Below are 16,955 nucleotides of genomic sequence, written 5' to 3' on the forward strand. Positions count from 1 at the left end.
AAAGTTAGGATTTTTGTGTTATTTATCATAGCATCCACCCCCACATTTTGTTTTTTAAATTCATAACCCGGACAAACGACGGATACCTCAGCTTGTGGTTGCATATTTTTACAAAAATATCTGTAAAAATAAAATGGTGGCTTAAAAAAGTTGAAATAATTTACACTGTTCATAATTTCTGGTTGATTATTCAATGATGAAGCTAGACATAAACGTACACATATTTAACATCATCACCAACCCCATCCACACAATCAAAATAGTACTGCCGTATATTTCATTTTTTCTTCTTTTATTTCTTTTCAGGTTCCAATTACATCTCATCGTTAAAGATCTGAACAAAGTGTGCTACTTAAACTTAATAATCAACAAAAAGAAGCATTATTTTAAACACGGACGAACAAATAAACAAAGATAAAATATAAATATTATATAAAATAGGGCTTACTTGATTTTTGGTACTCGTTGACTAGAATGTTGCTGGTGACTGGTCTGGATTGTATCTGAAAAAAAGTTTCTGCTTTAATCCACAGCTATATACAATTGTATGATATTTTCACTACAGAGTGTCATTACTTGCTGATGGTTGTACAGTTGTGCTTAACTTCAAATATAATCTTATGTTAAAAAACGATTCATAAACTCTCAAAATATTATCCACTAAATTGTAATTGCCAGGTAAATTATTCTATTTAGATAGACCTACATGAAGTAAAAAAATGTTTGTTTTTTATCATTGATTAATATAAAATAATATAGCTAAAACATTTTCAGTTTTAATACAACTGTCACATTTTCCAAACCACAGAATTAGGAACTAAAAAAAATAATTTTTTTGCAGACATGGGATTAATTTTTGTTTGTACGTGACCTGTTTAAATAAAATACGTGAATTAAATCATTTGACTCGTATGTCACCGAGTGCTTCAACTAAGTTTAATATTGAAAATGTTACATCAAGTTTATACACGTCATCAATCCAAAAATTAATGAGATTTATCAAAGTTTAAGGTTCCCTCGGGGAGTTAGTGGTAAGTTTATGGAGTTACAACACTAGAATTCGGGATTCGATTCCCCGCAGTGGACAGAATACAGATAGCCCATTGTAGCTATTCACGAAGAAAACAACAACAGAGTTTAAGGAAATTAAATTTAATAAATTTTATCTATCTGTGAGTATATGCATTACATAGCTAATTTAGACATCTGTAGGGAAGTATTTGTTTTGGATATTCGCGCAAGGCTATAAAAAGGCTAACTGTGTTCTTAATTTTGAATTGATAGACTAGAAGGAAGGCAGCTAGTCAACTGCGCCCACTTACAACTCTTGGGCTACTACAATTGAATAATGGGATTTGACAGCTACTCTTATAATTATCCCAAGGCCTCAAAGTACAGAGCGAAACTTGTGGCAACGGGAAACAAACCATGAACTATCCGATTCATAGTACTGCACGCTAACCACTAGATCATGTCCATTTTGCTTAAAACCCCCATAATGCTACAGAACGTGAAAAATGTTTTCATATTTGGTATTTTGTGGCCTTAAACACCCATGTTCATCAATGTTTTTTCCGGTTCTAGTTTAATTTTAAAGCTTGGCTTAGAACTAGAGGTTAAAACTAATAGTCAGATCATTCCTGCCATTGTGTGAGTCCTACTTCTGTAGTATTCCTTTTACTAAGACATATTTTACCTTTCCTTTGGTGTTGTTTGTATTCTAGTTTTAATAAATCGTCATTTTTGTGCATTTTTTTTGCCTTGATGGTTTGTATTTTTTACAGTAAGTAAATGCTGTAATGTTACTATGTTTCTCCGACAAGAACCTTTTCTCCTGAAGCTGGTATTCCAGCCTCCATAGTAGTAACATACTTGTATGAACAACATAATGAAACCCCTACATCTAAGCCAATGAGTGTTATTAGAAAAATTAAAAGTTAAACGCACCTCCTGAATATAAATAATGTAACACAAAGACGTATGACGTCAAAAGCGAAATATTCCATAAAAAAAAACATTTTTTTCTTTGTCGAGAATTTTAAGCTGTTCTTCTAAAGATAATAATAAGTTACGTATTCTCTAGGCAATTGTATTCCCGATATTCACGCGGTTGTGTGGTGTTTTTTGTACGTATAGCAAAGCCACATCGGGCTATCTGCTGTGTCCACCGAAGGGAATCGAACCGCTGATCTTAGCGTTGTAAATCTATAGACTTACCGCTGTTCTACCGGGGGATTCATGCGGTTGAAAGTGTACTGAAGATTTACGACGCCATCTTTTCAAAAAATAAAGACAACGACATTAAAGAATCTTTCTAATTTTATGTTCACTTTGAAGTCTTCGTTCTTATAGATTTGAATAAAGAAAAGCTAAATCATTATATTCCAATTATTAATACAATTTTAATGTAATAGTTCATCATATTTTCTTGCATAAAACGTTTTCAAAATCGTTGGCTATAATGACTTCACAAAGCATCAGACTGAAAATGTAACTTGTCTGTATAATGAGGGCTAACGGTACCGACTAAAAACAGTGTTTCTTTTTAAAGTGGCTTCCTTAATGTTTGATGTGCTCACTAACAGCGATATTTATGTACTATTACATAATACAATAATCTTTATTAAAATAAGATTCTCTGATTGAAGGCGATGTCAGTCTTAGACCACACATCGTAACAAACTTTCACAGATGCTACACTGCATATGGAAATCGGTTTTCAAGATCACATTTAAACGGATAAAAGGCACTGGAACAGCATACAAGTTTTAAGTTGGATTACTTTGGTTACATCTTATGAAAACAACCGTTGATTTCGAGTTGTGGCTGGAAGCTTGTGAAACTTTGGTTTGGGCACTTTTCATAGCTTCACATCCTTGTTTATTATCGTATTCGTGGTAGCAGAGAAAAATATTTAGATAAATTAAATTGGATTTTTGGATGTGAGGATTCTCTTGCGTGGCCAGAGCCTGCACTTTACAGATGAGGTTCATTCTCTATTTTAGTTTGAGTGTAGTTTCATGACATTCTCTCCAACCATACGCTATCCATAGTGGCGTTGCATTGTCGAATTTTCAGGATGCCAAAATGAACCAACTATATAGTGCTAAAGATGACATCTGTGGCGCCAAGGCTTGCATTTTCAGCAATGCCTTACTGCATTAACTTATGCAAATAATTCTTATGCGTTCTATAATCTTTCATTATGTTGTTAGGAATATTGTTATTTTTATTCTTCAAACAGAAAAAAATTTTTGAGAAGTTTTCTGACATCCTTTACTTTCTTTAGAATTGTGCAGACTTACTTTTCTATTTGGATTAGGTACGTCATAAAGATGGCGACTACTACCGAATGTACGCATACTCGGATCGCAACCTCCCCTAGGAGGACCACTCTGCTCTCGAGAGTACATGGGAACCTTGGTAGTGGCATATGGTGCAGGAAGATAGGCAGATTCCTGGTTACTGTCGTATGTAACAGTGAGTGACATGTTGTCTTGTTTTAATTGTTCACTGTTTTCTGTTCCTGTTGAAAAGCAAGCGAAAGTTGTATTACTTGTAAGGTTACTTTAAATCAGTAAATACAATATTCGAAAAATCATTTTTGGTAAGACTCATAATCTGAAAGCAGCTCTCTAAGTCTGTGTACGAATCTAGCGACTTTACACAGCAGAACATGGTTTAACTTGAACATTGAATCATTATTTGACTGTCTAAATATTTGTGCTTGGCTGAGGCGGCTGCGTTCTATGTTTTGACCAACCGTTTACCTTCCATACGCTACGTAAAAAACATATAAAAAACATAATTGTCATATTTAGAAGAAATATATGTTAAGCATTTTATAGATGTTATCTTCCAGCAGAGAAATAAAAATAAAATTTATATTACATTCGTATCAGTAGAGATGAATGAGTGAAAAGTTAGAAAAATAAAGAAACCGCATAAAAAAAAAAGTTTTACGAGACTGATCAACACGTCAACATCAGCGAAAAAAATCTATTGATACTTTGACAAAATTGTTTGCGTATCTCCGCTACATATTGACACTTTCATTCAATACGTATATAATAAAATAATTCAATATTTCAGTAACTTGTTTTTAGAGTTAATATGGTTAGCATTGTACGGATAAATTAAGATAACACTTTCAATATTTTAAAGTTTATTTGTTTGTTGTTTTTTTTGTTTGGGAAGTTGATCATGGCTGTTTCCTAAAAAAAGGATCAGACCGTATAATATCATATGTTGTACTGTATATTAGCACTTCATACTACCGTTAAATTCAGTGTTCATTAATTTTCCAAAGGGGAACTTTATCGTGTTATTACTGCCTGTTGTAAGAAAAGCAACGAAAAAGAAGAGATAAAAATAGGGCGGATAGTGCGTGTGCTATAAGCTCGTCTTGTTGTACCTAAATAACAAAAGGTTCAACGAATTAAATAATCCGGATATAGATTATTTTCTAATAAAGATTTTCGGTAGGTGTATTCATATGTTAATGACACTTGTAAAATATATATATTATAATATAACAAGGAGTTACATAATTTGATTTATAATAAAAAAAATATGTATAATAAGTGAAATTCCATGTTTGCGTACTAATGTATTGTGTGTTTCCATATAAAGAAAGAGCAAAGGAGTACAGATAGAATATAGACCTATTAATATGTGTTTTTCTAATTTAAACAGCATTTATTACGCTATCAATTGTATTATTATCAATAAGATATGCATTAAATAAGCAAAGAGGTTCTATTAAATAATGAATGTTCAGTGGTATCTTTATGAAACAACTGGTCAATTAAATACTACATATTGAGTAACCTACAAACTAGTACAAATAAGTATATATTCAAAACTAGTATTTTAGGTTTCAGTTTTGGTGGTTATAGTTTCGAACATCCAAGTAAATATCAGAATTAGTTACCCTCCGGGGAGTGGTTCCGTGGGCCTGGGGACCTTCGTCGGGTCACCTGACATACAACTATAAATACCACAATCAAAACTAGCAGTGAGCTAGCAACTGGAACAGTTACCGTTAGATGGCGATAAAGGAAGTTTACCGACCTTATTTCGGATGGACTTCTTGGAAATTCTACAACATTACAAAATAAATTAGTTATAGCAAACATTTTAACTACTTAAAATTACACAACAAGAAACAAAATGCATTTTTACAAAAGGAACAATACGCATACAACAAAATGTATTTGATTGATAAACTGTATAATACTTTTACGGGAAATAATTAAATGTATTTTTATCACAGTTAATAGTTACTTGCACAGTAAAAAAACTGTGAGACTCGTAAGTAAAAATAAGACTGAATAAAACTTTATTTAGGCATACTTGAAGTAATAGTTTAATTTTATTTTACCTAATATAGTTGTGATCTAGGAAACTAAGTGTTTGATACCGTTACCATTTTTTTTTTTTTACATATATGTTTAATAAAATAGTGACAGTGTTATTTTTTTTTCTACTTAGCACTTGAAAATTGGCTAAGAATATGTTTTTTGTTAGTGATATTTATGAAAGTTACCCAGGCAACATTACACACTTGAAGATATTTACTAAAAGAGATGGGCTTTAAAAACTTTATTGTATGTGTGTGTGTGTGTGTTTGAAGTGTCTGGAGTAAATTACATACACACACACACACAAATTAGTGAATATATTATACAAAAAGATAAGAGAAAATAAGGTCAGGTTAAGTTATTAGATTAAGATTATTTCTGATATTAAATTGGCAGATATTGTGCTCATAAAGTTGAGATTAATTTTCCAAAATTTCCATTACAACTACAGATAAGAATTATTAGAAAAGTTGCATGTGATTCATTCAGTAAAAAAAATACATATTCTCAATATGAAAAACAAAGAATTAGTATCTGAGCTGTTACTGAGATATTTTGAGGAATCGCAGGTGTAAGAGTTTTCTTAGAAAACCTTGACAGCTGTAATAATTTGAATCCTGAAGTGTTTTAACAACATTTATTCAGAGTGTATCTGAATACTTCATTTATGTACTTTAATGGAACACTTACAATATAATTTTTGTCTTTCCTGTAGTATATTAATTCAAAATTACGGATGGCGTGCAGATAGCCCTTCTCTAATTTTGCGTGAAAATTATAAAGTTTGTTTATTTTCGAATATTTTCGCAAAGCTACTCAAGAGGTATCTGCACTAGTTATTCCTAATTTCGAATCGATAGAACAGTGAAACGGTAGCTAGAAAACAACACCCACAGCCAATTCTTCGGTTACTCTTGTCGGACGGTACAGTAGGATTTAACACTCATTCTTATAACGCACCCACGACGTCAAATGTGAAACGCATTTTTTATTTGTTTCTTTTTGGTAAAGAGATGGAAATAGTGGATTCATCAAGCGAGTTAACCACTGAGACAAGCTTTGTCTGCGAAAATTCGGAACAAATAAACATGTTGAGACTTGTTCCAATAATTATTTGTAAAATTTCAGAAATACCGGAATGCTATTTACTGTAGATCGTTTTTACTGTCTTTACAAGAATTTCGTGGTCAAGTTTCTATTTTGTAATTTCATTTAAATAACTAGTTATCTATTAATGAACGAGCTATGTATGATTCAGCTGTTAGTCTAAGGTTTTCTAACGCTAAAAGTTGGGTTTCGAGTACAAACAACCTATTGTGTAGCTTTGCGCTTTACAACAAATAATAGCGAACGATATATTTGAATATTTATTTTTGACATTCCTTGTGTAGTATTTTACAGTTTGAACTATGAGTAGTGTACTTTATTATTTATCCAAATTTTTATCCATATTCTAGTTTTAGCTTTGAAAATGAGTGTTTTCATACGTAACTTAAAATTGTTTCCTAACTTATGAATTTATATTAAATAAATATAATAAGTGTTTAACCCTTGCTATTTTATATGTTGTCAGAAGGCACCATCTGATGAGATAACACATATTTGATATTTGTAAAACATTGTGAATTTCCGTGAAATATTTGGATTCACTTGCGGAAAGAAACGCCAAACAAAAACGCTAGTTTGTTGTAAATCATAAACTAATACTAGTATATTGAAATACGTGGAACATTCATTGGCCATATGACATGAACACGATTTATAGTTCAGTGGAACAAGTGGGTGTTACTCATAGCATACTTCAAAATGGAAACTAGACATTGAATTCCAAAATCTATACTTGTTATTTCTAACACTTATATACTTTATTTTTCTGTGTGTCAAATTTCCTAAAAACTGTGGATTTTAGTTTAATTGTAACTTATCTTGCTCTTCGAATATTACCATTCCATCACACACATATACCTTAATGAGGTGATTGTCCAACTTTAAAGGAACATTTATAAATCTTAAATCAAATTAAGCCACCTTCATTACTTTCTCCATTTTTAGCGAAAATAAACCTGTTTTTAATCCTCTTTTTATAGCTCATTTTTTCAAAGTAAATATTATCTTAAAGACAAAATATAGACCTGTTTTCATCCTTAGTTACTAATTTATCAAACTATCTGTCTCCCTCCAGTGTTGATAATATGGTTGCTATGGGTGTTAACACTTTTAATTCTCTCAATTCTACTATCAATGGTCAATTGCAATTTTAGACGTTGGAGTTTTTTATCTCAACAAGTGCTTCAATAAGAGTGACAGCAGCTCCACTTAAAGTTAATATTTTTTCTTGCAGAAATTTATAGCATTTATCTATGATAATCTTTTCTTTAAAAAAACTGAGTTGTGAATATGAGGGTTAAACACAGGCTTGTGATCAAAGAGTGGAAAAATTTAGGGATACCTGGATCAAGATGTTGGAAATCCCAACTATTCGCCAGGGTAATACTCCCATGGTAGGCTTATGGCTGGGAAGGATATTTATATAGCAAGATTGTTAAATGATTTAGCAACAAAAACACATCATTTCGAAAACGCGATCCTTCAGTAGATTTCATGCAGACGAAAACTAGCATAACGTCAGGATCTGAAATTCAAGTCAATATGAAACAATACCATCATTTGTAAAATGAAAGTTATGGTGGCGGATTCAATCCACATTATGACGAAATTGCGCATATTTCTTGGTAAACAAGACAACAATTTGAAGTTTAGGAAGGTCAAACGTTCATGCTTCCGATTATATCTTAAAATCAATAGTTGTTAGTATGAAAAATATGGATGAAAGAACTGGAATTACAACAATCTATTTAGACCACATACCTTTAAAGTCCTTCTACACTGATCTCAAAGACTTTTATGCCTTTTGTGACGGATTTATTATTATATATTATTTTAATATCAACGTTTGTTTAGATTAAATTTATATTTAGAAACATACATAGCTTATACTGTTAAACATGTATTGCGAAACACCCGCCTATCCTCCAAAGTTGTAGAAGATTCTCGAGAGTAAGAATCAACAATATATGTATGCACCTAAACGGTTAAATGTAGATTTATATTGTTACGTAATCTGAATTTTCTAGAAAGCCTTCACACGCCTATAAATATAACCAACGCGATGCGCCAAGGAGATTATCTATTATTAGTTTGCTATAGTCAGTGTGCTATAAACATCGAAAGTTACAACTGTGATTGTTATAACGCTTATCAATCGGAAAACTTTGATATTTGACCAGGAGCATTTACAAAGTTCGAACATTACAACTCATTTAACTTCAGTGGATTCTCATCGGACATTAATATTTTTACGAAAACATTACATAACGTCAAGGTGGAAAACTCGGTGTGTGTGGTTGGTAAATAACGAAGAACAAAGCTAGTTAGCTTACTGTTAAATGAATTATACCTACATCAACTCGTAATCAAGATATCGAAGAAGTTTCAGATTAGAAAGAAGACTTTATATTGCTTGTAAGTTTGTAAAACTTTTTTTTATAAATCATTGTTTGTAATAACTATTTCTAATAACTGTTATTGTAAATTGTATTTTTGTGTGTATGTTAAAACGTATTTGTGTTAAAAAAGAAAACTGTGTGTATCAATCTTGTTGGCAAATATCACAAACTGACTGTATATCAGCATATATTTAAATACTAAATCCAAAGTACAATTTAAATACTAAATTTAAATTGTAATTTCGCTCAATTTCATACCATATGAAATTCTAATACGTAACACTTTGTCTGCTTGAACGTGGGCCTTAAAGTCGATCTCCGCTTAAAGTGGAAGTCTCAGTGTATCTAAAGCTTAGCAGAAGCTTTTCAACATTGAAATTTCAATACGGGGCAATAATACGTAATTAGTACCAACAGATTGAGAATAATTCAGGATGGATAGAGTAGCTACAAATGTAGCACTGAACCTATGTAGTATGCAGGCATACTACATATTTTATGACACTGTCATTTAACTGTTAAGTTCATATTTTTGTATAAAATTCATGCATGCAGGTTTAACACTAGAAGTTGGTCAAGGAAATGGCTAGTTTCTTTTGCCCTATTTACCTATCGTTCTGGGTCATTCACCTATGATATTACGTGCAAATTGTAGTGTGGAAAATTGTTGTAAACTAGAACTCTTTATTTTCAGTTAGACAACTCTTTTCTCCACTGGTAGGTTAAATGATATCTTAAGGTATATACAATCTTCCATATTTTTGGTTAGGAATGATCAACAGTAAGACACGTGTCCTGAGAAGAATAGCATTATAGCTTTGTATATATGATGCTATGCTTTCTCAGGCTGCACCTGTATGAAGCTGACATCACATTCTTTAAAGGAACTATAGAAAATTACTACACACTATATTGGGTCGCTATGAGTTTGCACCATATGAAAACAATCTGGATTATCCTTCATGTTTTTTAAGTGTGTGAAGTTCATTACACGATCATATTACGTCCAGCTTTTTACAGAGTTTCACTGAACACGTGTTTTATGTTACAGTTGTTTGAAGGGCGGCCCAGTGGTTAGCACGCCAGACTGCGGATCCGAAGTTTCGTGGTTAACGCCCTGTTGCCGCTAAAAATATAACAAATCGCACTTTGGGGCCATGGGTGCTTTATAAGAGTAACAGCCAAATCCAAGAGTTGGCGGTAGATGGCGGTCATTAGCTAGCTAGCTGCCTTCCCTTTAGTCCATCACTTCAAAATTATGGACTGCTGACGCAGATAGCCTTCCAATAGTTTTGCGCGAAATTCAACAAGCAACAATAATTATATGTACTATCTTCAAAATAACAGAATTTGAAAAGATAAAATATTTTATGATAAAACTCATGAGTTTTAAGTATTACCGATTCCAAACTAGAGAAAAAAGGTATAGGCTAACGGTGGTAAATATATTATAATGTTAATTTAGTGTCATTGTTGTAATTTTAGATGTTCAGGAACAAGCACAACAAATAACTGCTTGAGACCTTGCAATATTCCAAATAAATTTTGAAAGACGGTTTGTCATAGATGTTGATTAATCCATTAAAATAACTGTTAATCATATCTATGGGTGAACAACCCTCTAAACTTCCCACCAGTACTTGTTTCTTCCTAGCAGTATAAGTCCACAGACATACCACTGTGCCACTAGGGGAGGGGGTGAGGGCATCAATGCCCACCCTTTATTGGACTGTGTTGTCTGATTACCAAGCTGCTTAACAGTCAGGAAAATGCAATTTTTTTACACACACAAGTAAAATGCTTGAGCAGTTGAAAAGGGTTCAATTTTATAATACATAATTAAACGAAAAGAATAGAAGTTATATGAACAAACAGACGAGGAATTTCTTTAGATAAGCAGAAATGGCTGATAGCTTATTCGAAAAATCATTTGATGAATTAACACTCTCAACAATAATATAGTCAAAGCTTAAAATGTTCTGAAAAAGAACAAACATTTCTCAAAATTTCGCTTAGCATTTTTCTTGGCTCCCTTCTAATAGAGACTTGAACTAACTTATTTTTCAAAAGGGAGAATTTGACTTCGTAAAATCAGTCAAACACCATTGATTATTGTCTATTATTTCGTCTAGGTGTGTGTGTGCTTTTTTTTAATATAGTAAAGGCACATCGAACTACCTGCTGTGTCCTCCAAGGGGAATCGAACCGCTGATTTTAGCGTTGTAAATCCGGAGACTTACCGCTGTCCCAGCTGATGACAAAGTCAGAGGTCGACAGACTACTCAAACATGTTAAAAATACTTCAGTTCTTACTACAAAAAATTACAAAGTGGAAAAAAGGCCAATTTTAGATTAATAGTATTTACAAAGTTTTCGTTAACATTTAGAAAACTACAGTCGTAGCTACATGAATTCATAATTTTAAGAGTTGTAAACCTTTTTTTTATTGACAGTACACATGGTTTGGCAATATACAGTATAATATAAAAAATTACAAAACTTCTTACCTCCATTTAGAGTCAGCGTAGCAAGCACAAATTCAGCATCAGTGATTCCTGCATCGTTGTGGGCAGAAGTTAGTAAGGTATACCACGTGCCTGGAGTTAATTCCGCGACTATTATGTCTTGCTGATTAGGCAGGATATTGTTAGACACCAGTGTCCACTCCATCTGGTCACGTAGTCTGTACTGTATGACAAAAAACTTGATGGGACAGCCGCCATTCCTCCAAGCGTTCAAGTGAAGAATAACGTAAGTTGAGTTGGCTGTTAGAAACGCAGCTTTGTTCGGGGCTATGGGTGCTGGTAGAATATCGAAAAGGAACAGTTCGATGTCAGTCAATTACTTTCAGTTATATTCAAGAAAACGCTAATTGCTGTCAAAATATAAGCTTAAACATGATCTATGGCAAATATTTCTGTAGTATGCTAAACCCAGAACTTCCGCTGGAACTATACTTTCAAAATGGAAATTTTATGTTTTACATATTATAACTAGAATTGTATTATATTTGTTTATGCTTAATATATTGTAATAGAGTAATTGTAATGAGTAATAAAGAAATGGCTTTATTACTAATTTTTAATGTTTACATGTCATACCTTCTGATATTTCAAATCAAGAACACTGATTACTTAAACGGAAAATAAGAAAAGTTGCACAACACATGCGAATAGAGTGATTCAGGCAAGTTAAAGCCTTTCCAATATTCCACTTGAGGAAAACAATCAAATGAATGCTGATACTTGTGTCATTGAAGTTCTGGTAGCTCAGGTGTTAGAACAACTTTCCGGTTTGAGTTATACGCCTTAATTTTCACTTCTAAAACAAATAATAATATGCAAAAATACATAGGAAAGTATACAGCACTCATAGGTTTTATCAGACACTAAACATTAACCTTCTGTATATCTCACCAAATAATAATAAATAGATTCTGTGTAAAGTTTAGCAGTCCTATATTGAACATTGACCTTTATCAATGAACTAATAACTGAAATTTCGAGCCTGTGTAGTGGAATATGTCAGGTGGTGTTTGGGCCATTTGTACAGTTAAATATGTTTAAGGAAACAACTATAAGATATAAGTATGAAACATAATTTAAAAAATCATAAATTTAATTTTTATTTGTTTATTCTTGGGAAAAACTGAATATATAATAACAAAAACACAAATAAGTGGTTTTGTATTCTAAAGAATTCCTCAAGGGGGAGTATCTGTAATTAAGTAAAGTAACGGAATTATGTAATATTATAGATTAGAAACACAAGGAAATGCATAGTACTCCTACCATGACCGTCAGTTTTAGCCGAAATTGTCTGACTTGGTTCACTTTTTCCGACAATGTTAAACGCCACGAGATATATTTGGTAGACGGCGCCACAGTCCAGGGACTGTATTGTGTGGATGGTTTCGTCCCCATTGACGTTAGTCGTCTGCCAGTTAACCGAGTTTTCTTTTTTGTAGAGCATCGTATAACCTAAAGCCATGAACATTTAAACATAATCAAAAATTGTTTAATTATTATCAACAGTATTCAGAAATATAACACGATATAGGCAGTTGAAAATGCTGAATGTTTATAGATGATTTAGGCAGGGTATTCATGAGGAATAAGGGGAAAGTTGACCTGAGGATGGAAGGCTTTCGAAACGTCGTCCTTTCTACATGGACTACTTTTGTTGATTTTCTCTCTATAACTGTCACTCATAACAAGACAGTTATAGCTCATTTTACCTTTGTTCATTATGTGGGTAACCACGGTAAGTTATTGTTGGCGTTTTTTTATTACCAGTGACGTACAAAGGGGGGTAGGGTGGCTTGGTGTAGGGCCTCCGTGGGTAGTGCGAGAAAGGAGGGCGCCGGTTAACAAAGGGAACTAATGGGTTGGGTTGGGGGTGGGTTTATAGTTGTACAGGGCACCATCAAATATCGAATGGAGCTCCTCTTCAGACTGAAACATCAACTAAATTCCTAGGTCTAACATACGATTCCAAATTAACATGGATTGAACACCTAAACAATATAAAATCCGAAGTTTAGCAGCCACGAACTAGACAAGGAATCTAACGGGTAAAAATAGCAGAGCAACAGGTGAAAATATTATAAAAAGCTATAAACACACACACGACCAGTGACAGAATATGCATCACTAGTATGGATAAACGTAGCACCAAAACAAATTAAAACAAAATTACAAACACTACAGAAAGCACTACTTACAACAGCATACAGAGAACCTAGATCAATTTCCTCAACATTTATGCACAAATATGCAAATATAGAAATACTAACCGATAGATTCCTACATAGTTCACTAAATTATTTCGCGAAAAATTGGCAAATAAATTATCTGCTTTGTGAATTCGAGCGTTTCTGCGTACATGATGAAAATAGTCCTAAGTTACTGTCCCCCATCAACATTTATATGAGAAATAGAAATAAATTAAAGCCACCTAATGCTAAACATGTATATCATCACTAATTTTAATTTACTGTGACACCATTATATATGTGAATGCTCTCGCTGAAATTTAGAATTATTAAAACATATGAAAAATACATCTCGAACTGTTCGTGTAGTGTGGACTTTATCACAAACGGATAAAGCAAGAATGTATTTAACACATTACTATTATTATAATTACATACACGGACATGACCCTGAAAGGGGTCAGGGTGAAAGCGTGGACTAGTTAAACTCTGACTCTCGTGTGGTAATTACATCAATATTAAACAGAAATCAATCATCAACTGCTGAAAGGTGGAATAGGTCAGAACGAACCTGGCCCTCCCAGATCTAAGAGATCTAAAACCCGATGCCTATCAGCAAACATCGGTGCGACACTAGCTGGGTTGGCTTAGCTCCTACCTTCCTGTTTTTATGGGTTGCTGTAATGGGTGTGCTATAAACTTCGTAAGCTATAACTGTGATTACCGCTTATTAATCGGGAACTTCAGATATATTGACCAGGAACTTCAAACATTACAAAACATTCAATTTCAGTGGATTCACATCGGACATTAGTACTTTTACGAAAACATTACCTAACGTCACCGGTAGGAAAAATCGGCGTGTGATCAATGAATTTCACAGAGCTAGCTCCCTATTAAGTAAATTGTACCTACGTCAACTCGAAATTAACTCACTCATCGTGAACCCTCGATAAGAAATCAAGAAAGTTCCACACCAGGAAAAAGACTATATTCCTTGTAAGTTTGTAATAACTATTTGTAATTACTGTTATTGTAAAATTGTATTATTGTTTGTGTATCAAAATATATTTGTATTAAAAAAAAAAGAAAACTGTGTGTATCAATCTTGTTGACAAATATAAATTGGATATATATCGGCATCTATTTAACTAATAGATCTAAATTACAATTTAACTCAGTTTTAGGCTATATGAAATTGTAATAGGTAACAATATTTATGAATACTTGTGTAAAAAAGAGAAATTAATGTTACTTACCGGATACTGGATTATGTGGATGTTTTGATCTATCCCATGTGACCGTTATTGACGTTGCTGTGGTAACGGATATCTTTAATACAGGAGTGCGCGGACGGTCTGAAACAGATCGTAATAATCTTTCATGTTGAAATTGTAATTTCCTGGTAACATCCTCGTCATCCTTAAGAATATATTTTAGTACATGTTTATTTGTTTATTTTGTTTTAGAGTAAAGCTGCGCTGGGCTGTATGCTGTTTCCACTGCGGGGAATCGAAACCCGGATCATATCGTTGTAAGTCCGTTAAATTACCGCTGCCCACTGGGGGAGAACTACATCAACAATGGACATACGTGGAAATGACCAAATTATCAATGTAGAATGAATTGTAATAAATACAACTTACCCCTCTAGAATAAACTGTAATACATACAACTTGACGATCTAGAATAAACTGTAATAAATCCAACTTACCGATCTAGAATAAACTGTACTAAATACAACTTACCGATCTAGAATAAACTGTAATACATGCAACTTCCCGATCTAGAATAAACTGTACTAAATACAAGTTACCGCTCTAGAATAAACTGTAATACATACAACTTTCCGATCTAGAATAAACTGTACTAAATACAAGTTACCGCTCTAGAATAAACTGTAATACATACAACTTCCCGATGTAGAGTAAGTTACATGTATTATAGTTTACTCTACATCAGTAAGTTGTATGTATTATAGTTTACCAATGTAGAGTAAACTATAATAAATACAACTTATCGATGCAGAATAAACTATAATACATGCAACTTACTGATGTAATGTAAACTATAATACATACAACTTCCCGATGTAGTGTAAACTATAATACATACAACTTAGCGATGTAGAGTAACATACAATTTACTGATATTTAAAATAACAGTAAACAAGAAATCATGCTCGAAAACTTTATTATAAAAAAATAAGATTTTCGGCATTTATTTAACATCCGATTTCTTGTTGATATTACTGCATACTATCTTTCGTTAAATTAATGTGGTGCTGTATATATATATAAAAAAGAAAACTTTGATAGCACAGAGAAAGAAATTTGGCAAAACTGAAACGTATTAATGTTACATAAAGTTTAGTTCATGACTAACTACATAAAAAACAAAAATATAATAAATTATTCATGCTGTGCCGTTATCTCGCTGTTCATTTAACTAAAAGAAGGAATAAGCATGTTTTCTACTTTACAAACATAAATATTGCATATGTTACCTCATGAAACGTCCTCGTATTATATAAATCATCGTTACAAAGATAAAATGTTGACATAACAATTGAAACTCTCTATAAATGCAAAATATAATTTGAGCAAGTTGATAGAAAGTATTAAAACATGAAAGTTGTTTTAAGTTCATTGCCAAAAAGTATTTATTTTTTGAAATACTTTAAGCAAGAATTGCTTCCTTTCCCATCACTAGGCTTTTTTTTATTTTTTTTCTAGAGAGTAGTATTATTTGGAAATCAAAGAATCTGACAAATTAACTAAAGTAGCAGTCTCACACTTATTATATAAAATTAAATATGTATCGTCAATACTGACAGCACCACCGCCGAATTCATTGCTACTCTTGTCTGACCGAATAGTGGGATTTGACCGTTACCTCTTTAGTGCACCTAGGCTCCTAAGATCTAGCACATTTTTTCAGCAACGGTTCGTTAATTATAAATCCTCGGATTCACAGTACGAGCATACACTCTGTCCAACATACTAATGTAACAACAAACATTACGTATCAACATCAGAATCACAAAATTTGAAATGTATTAGTTTCAGTGGTGGAATATTGAGCATAATACGAAGACTACACTCGTATGTATTCTGCAAAGCCGACTGTGGTCTAGTGGAAGGCATGAAGGGACTTTGAATCATAAGGTTCATGGTTTGTGTCCTGTTGCCGAAAAATGCGCAACACATTTTGGAGCAGGGAGTGCGCTATAGGAGTTACAGGCAAATTCCAAATATTTGGTGAGAAAGAGTAGCTCAAGACTTGGCGGTGGGTGAGGTTGACTAGCTGAATTCCCTCTGGTCTATCAGTTCAAAATTATGGAAGGCTATTCTTTACGCAAAAACTCTAAGA

The 16,955-nt window shown here is 32.9% G+C and overlaps 1 protein-coding gene across 4 annotated transcripts in view; it reads right to left on the reverse strand.

Moving 5' to 3' along the window:
• Nucleotides 1-16,955, reverse strand: part of LOC106463925 (Down syndrome cell adhesion molecule homolog) — a 108,382-nt gene that overhangs the window by 20,830 nt on the left and 70,597 nt on the right. For 2 of the 4 annotated variants that reach the window (XR_002611606.1, XM_022391565.1), the window contains exons 13-18: nt 14,843-14,941; nt 12,661-12,849; nt 11,377-11,670; nt 4,934-5,101; nt 3,306-3,526; nt 449-503 (exon numbers count right to left, since the gene is read on the reverse strand). Coding sequence is in view for 2 of the 4 variants with exons in the window: in XM_022391565.1 (XP_022247273.1) it covers nt 449-503; nt 3,306-3,526; nt 4,934-5,101; nt 11,377-11,670; nt 12,661-12,849; nt 14,843-14,941 (1,026 nt within the window). In the remaining 2 variants the exon portion in view is untranslated. The remainder of the gene's footprint in view (nt 1-448; nt 504-3,305; nt 3,527-4,933; nt 5,102-11,376; nt 11,671-12,660; nt 12,850-14,842; nt 14,942-16,955) is intronic. The other 2 variants (XM_022391566.1, XR_002611607.1) reach the window with 2 other exon arrangements.

This window comes from Limulus polyphemus, unplaced genomic scaffold (genome assembly GCF_000517525.1).
Source record: "Limulus polyphemus unplaced genomic scaffold, Limulus_polyphemus-2.1.2 Scaffold1518, whole genome shotgun sequence".
Taxonomy (NCBI): Eukaryota; Metazoa; Arthropoda; class Merostomata; order Xiphosura; family Limulidae; genus Limulus; species Limulus polyphemus.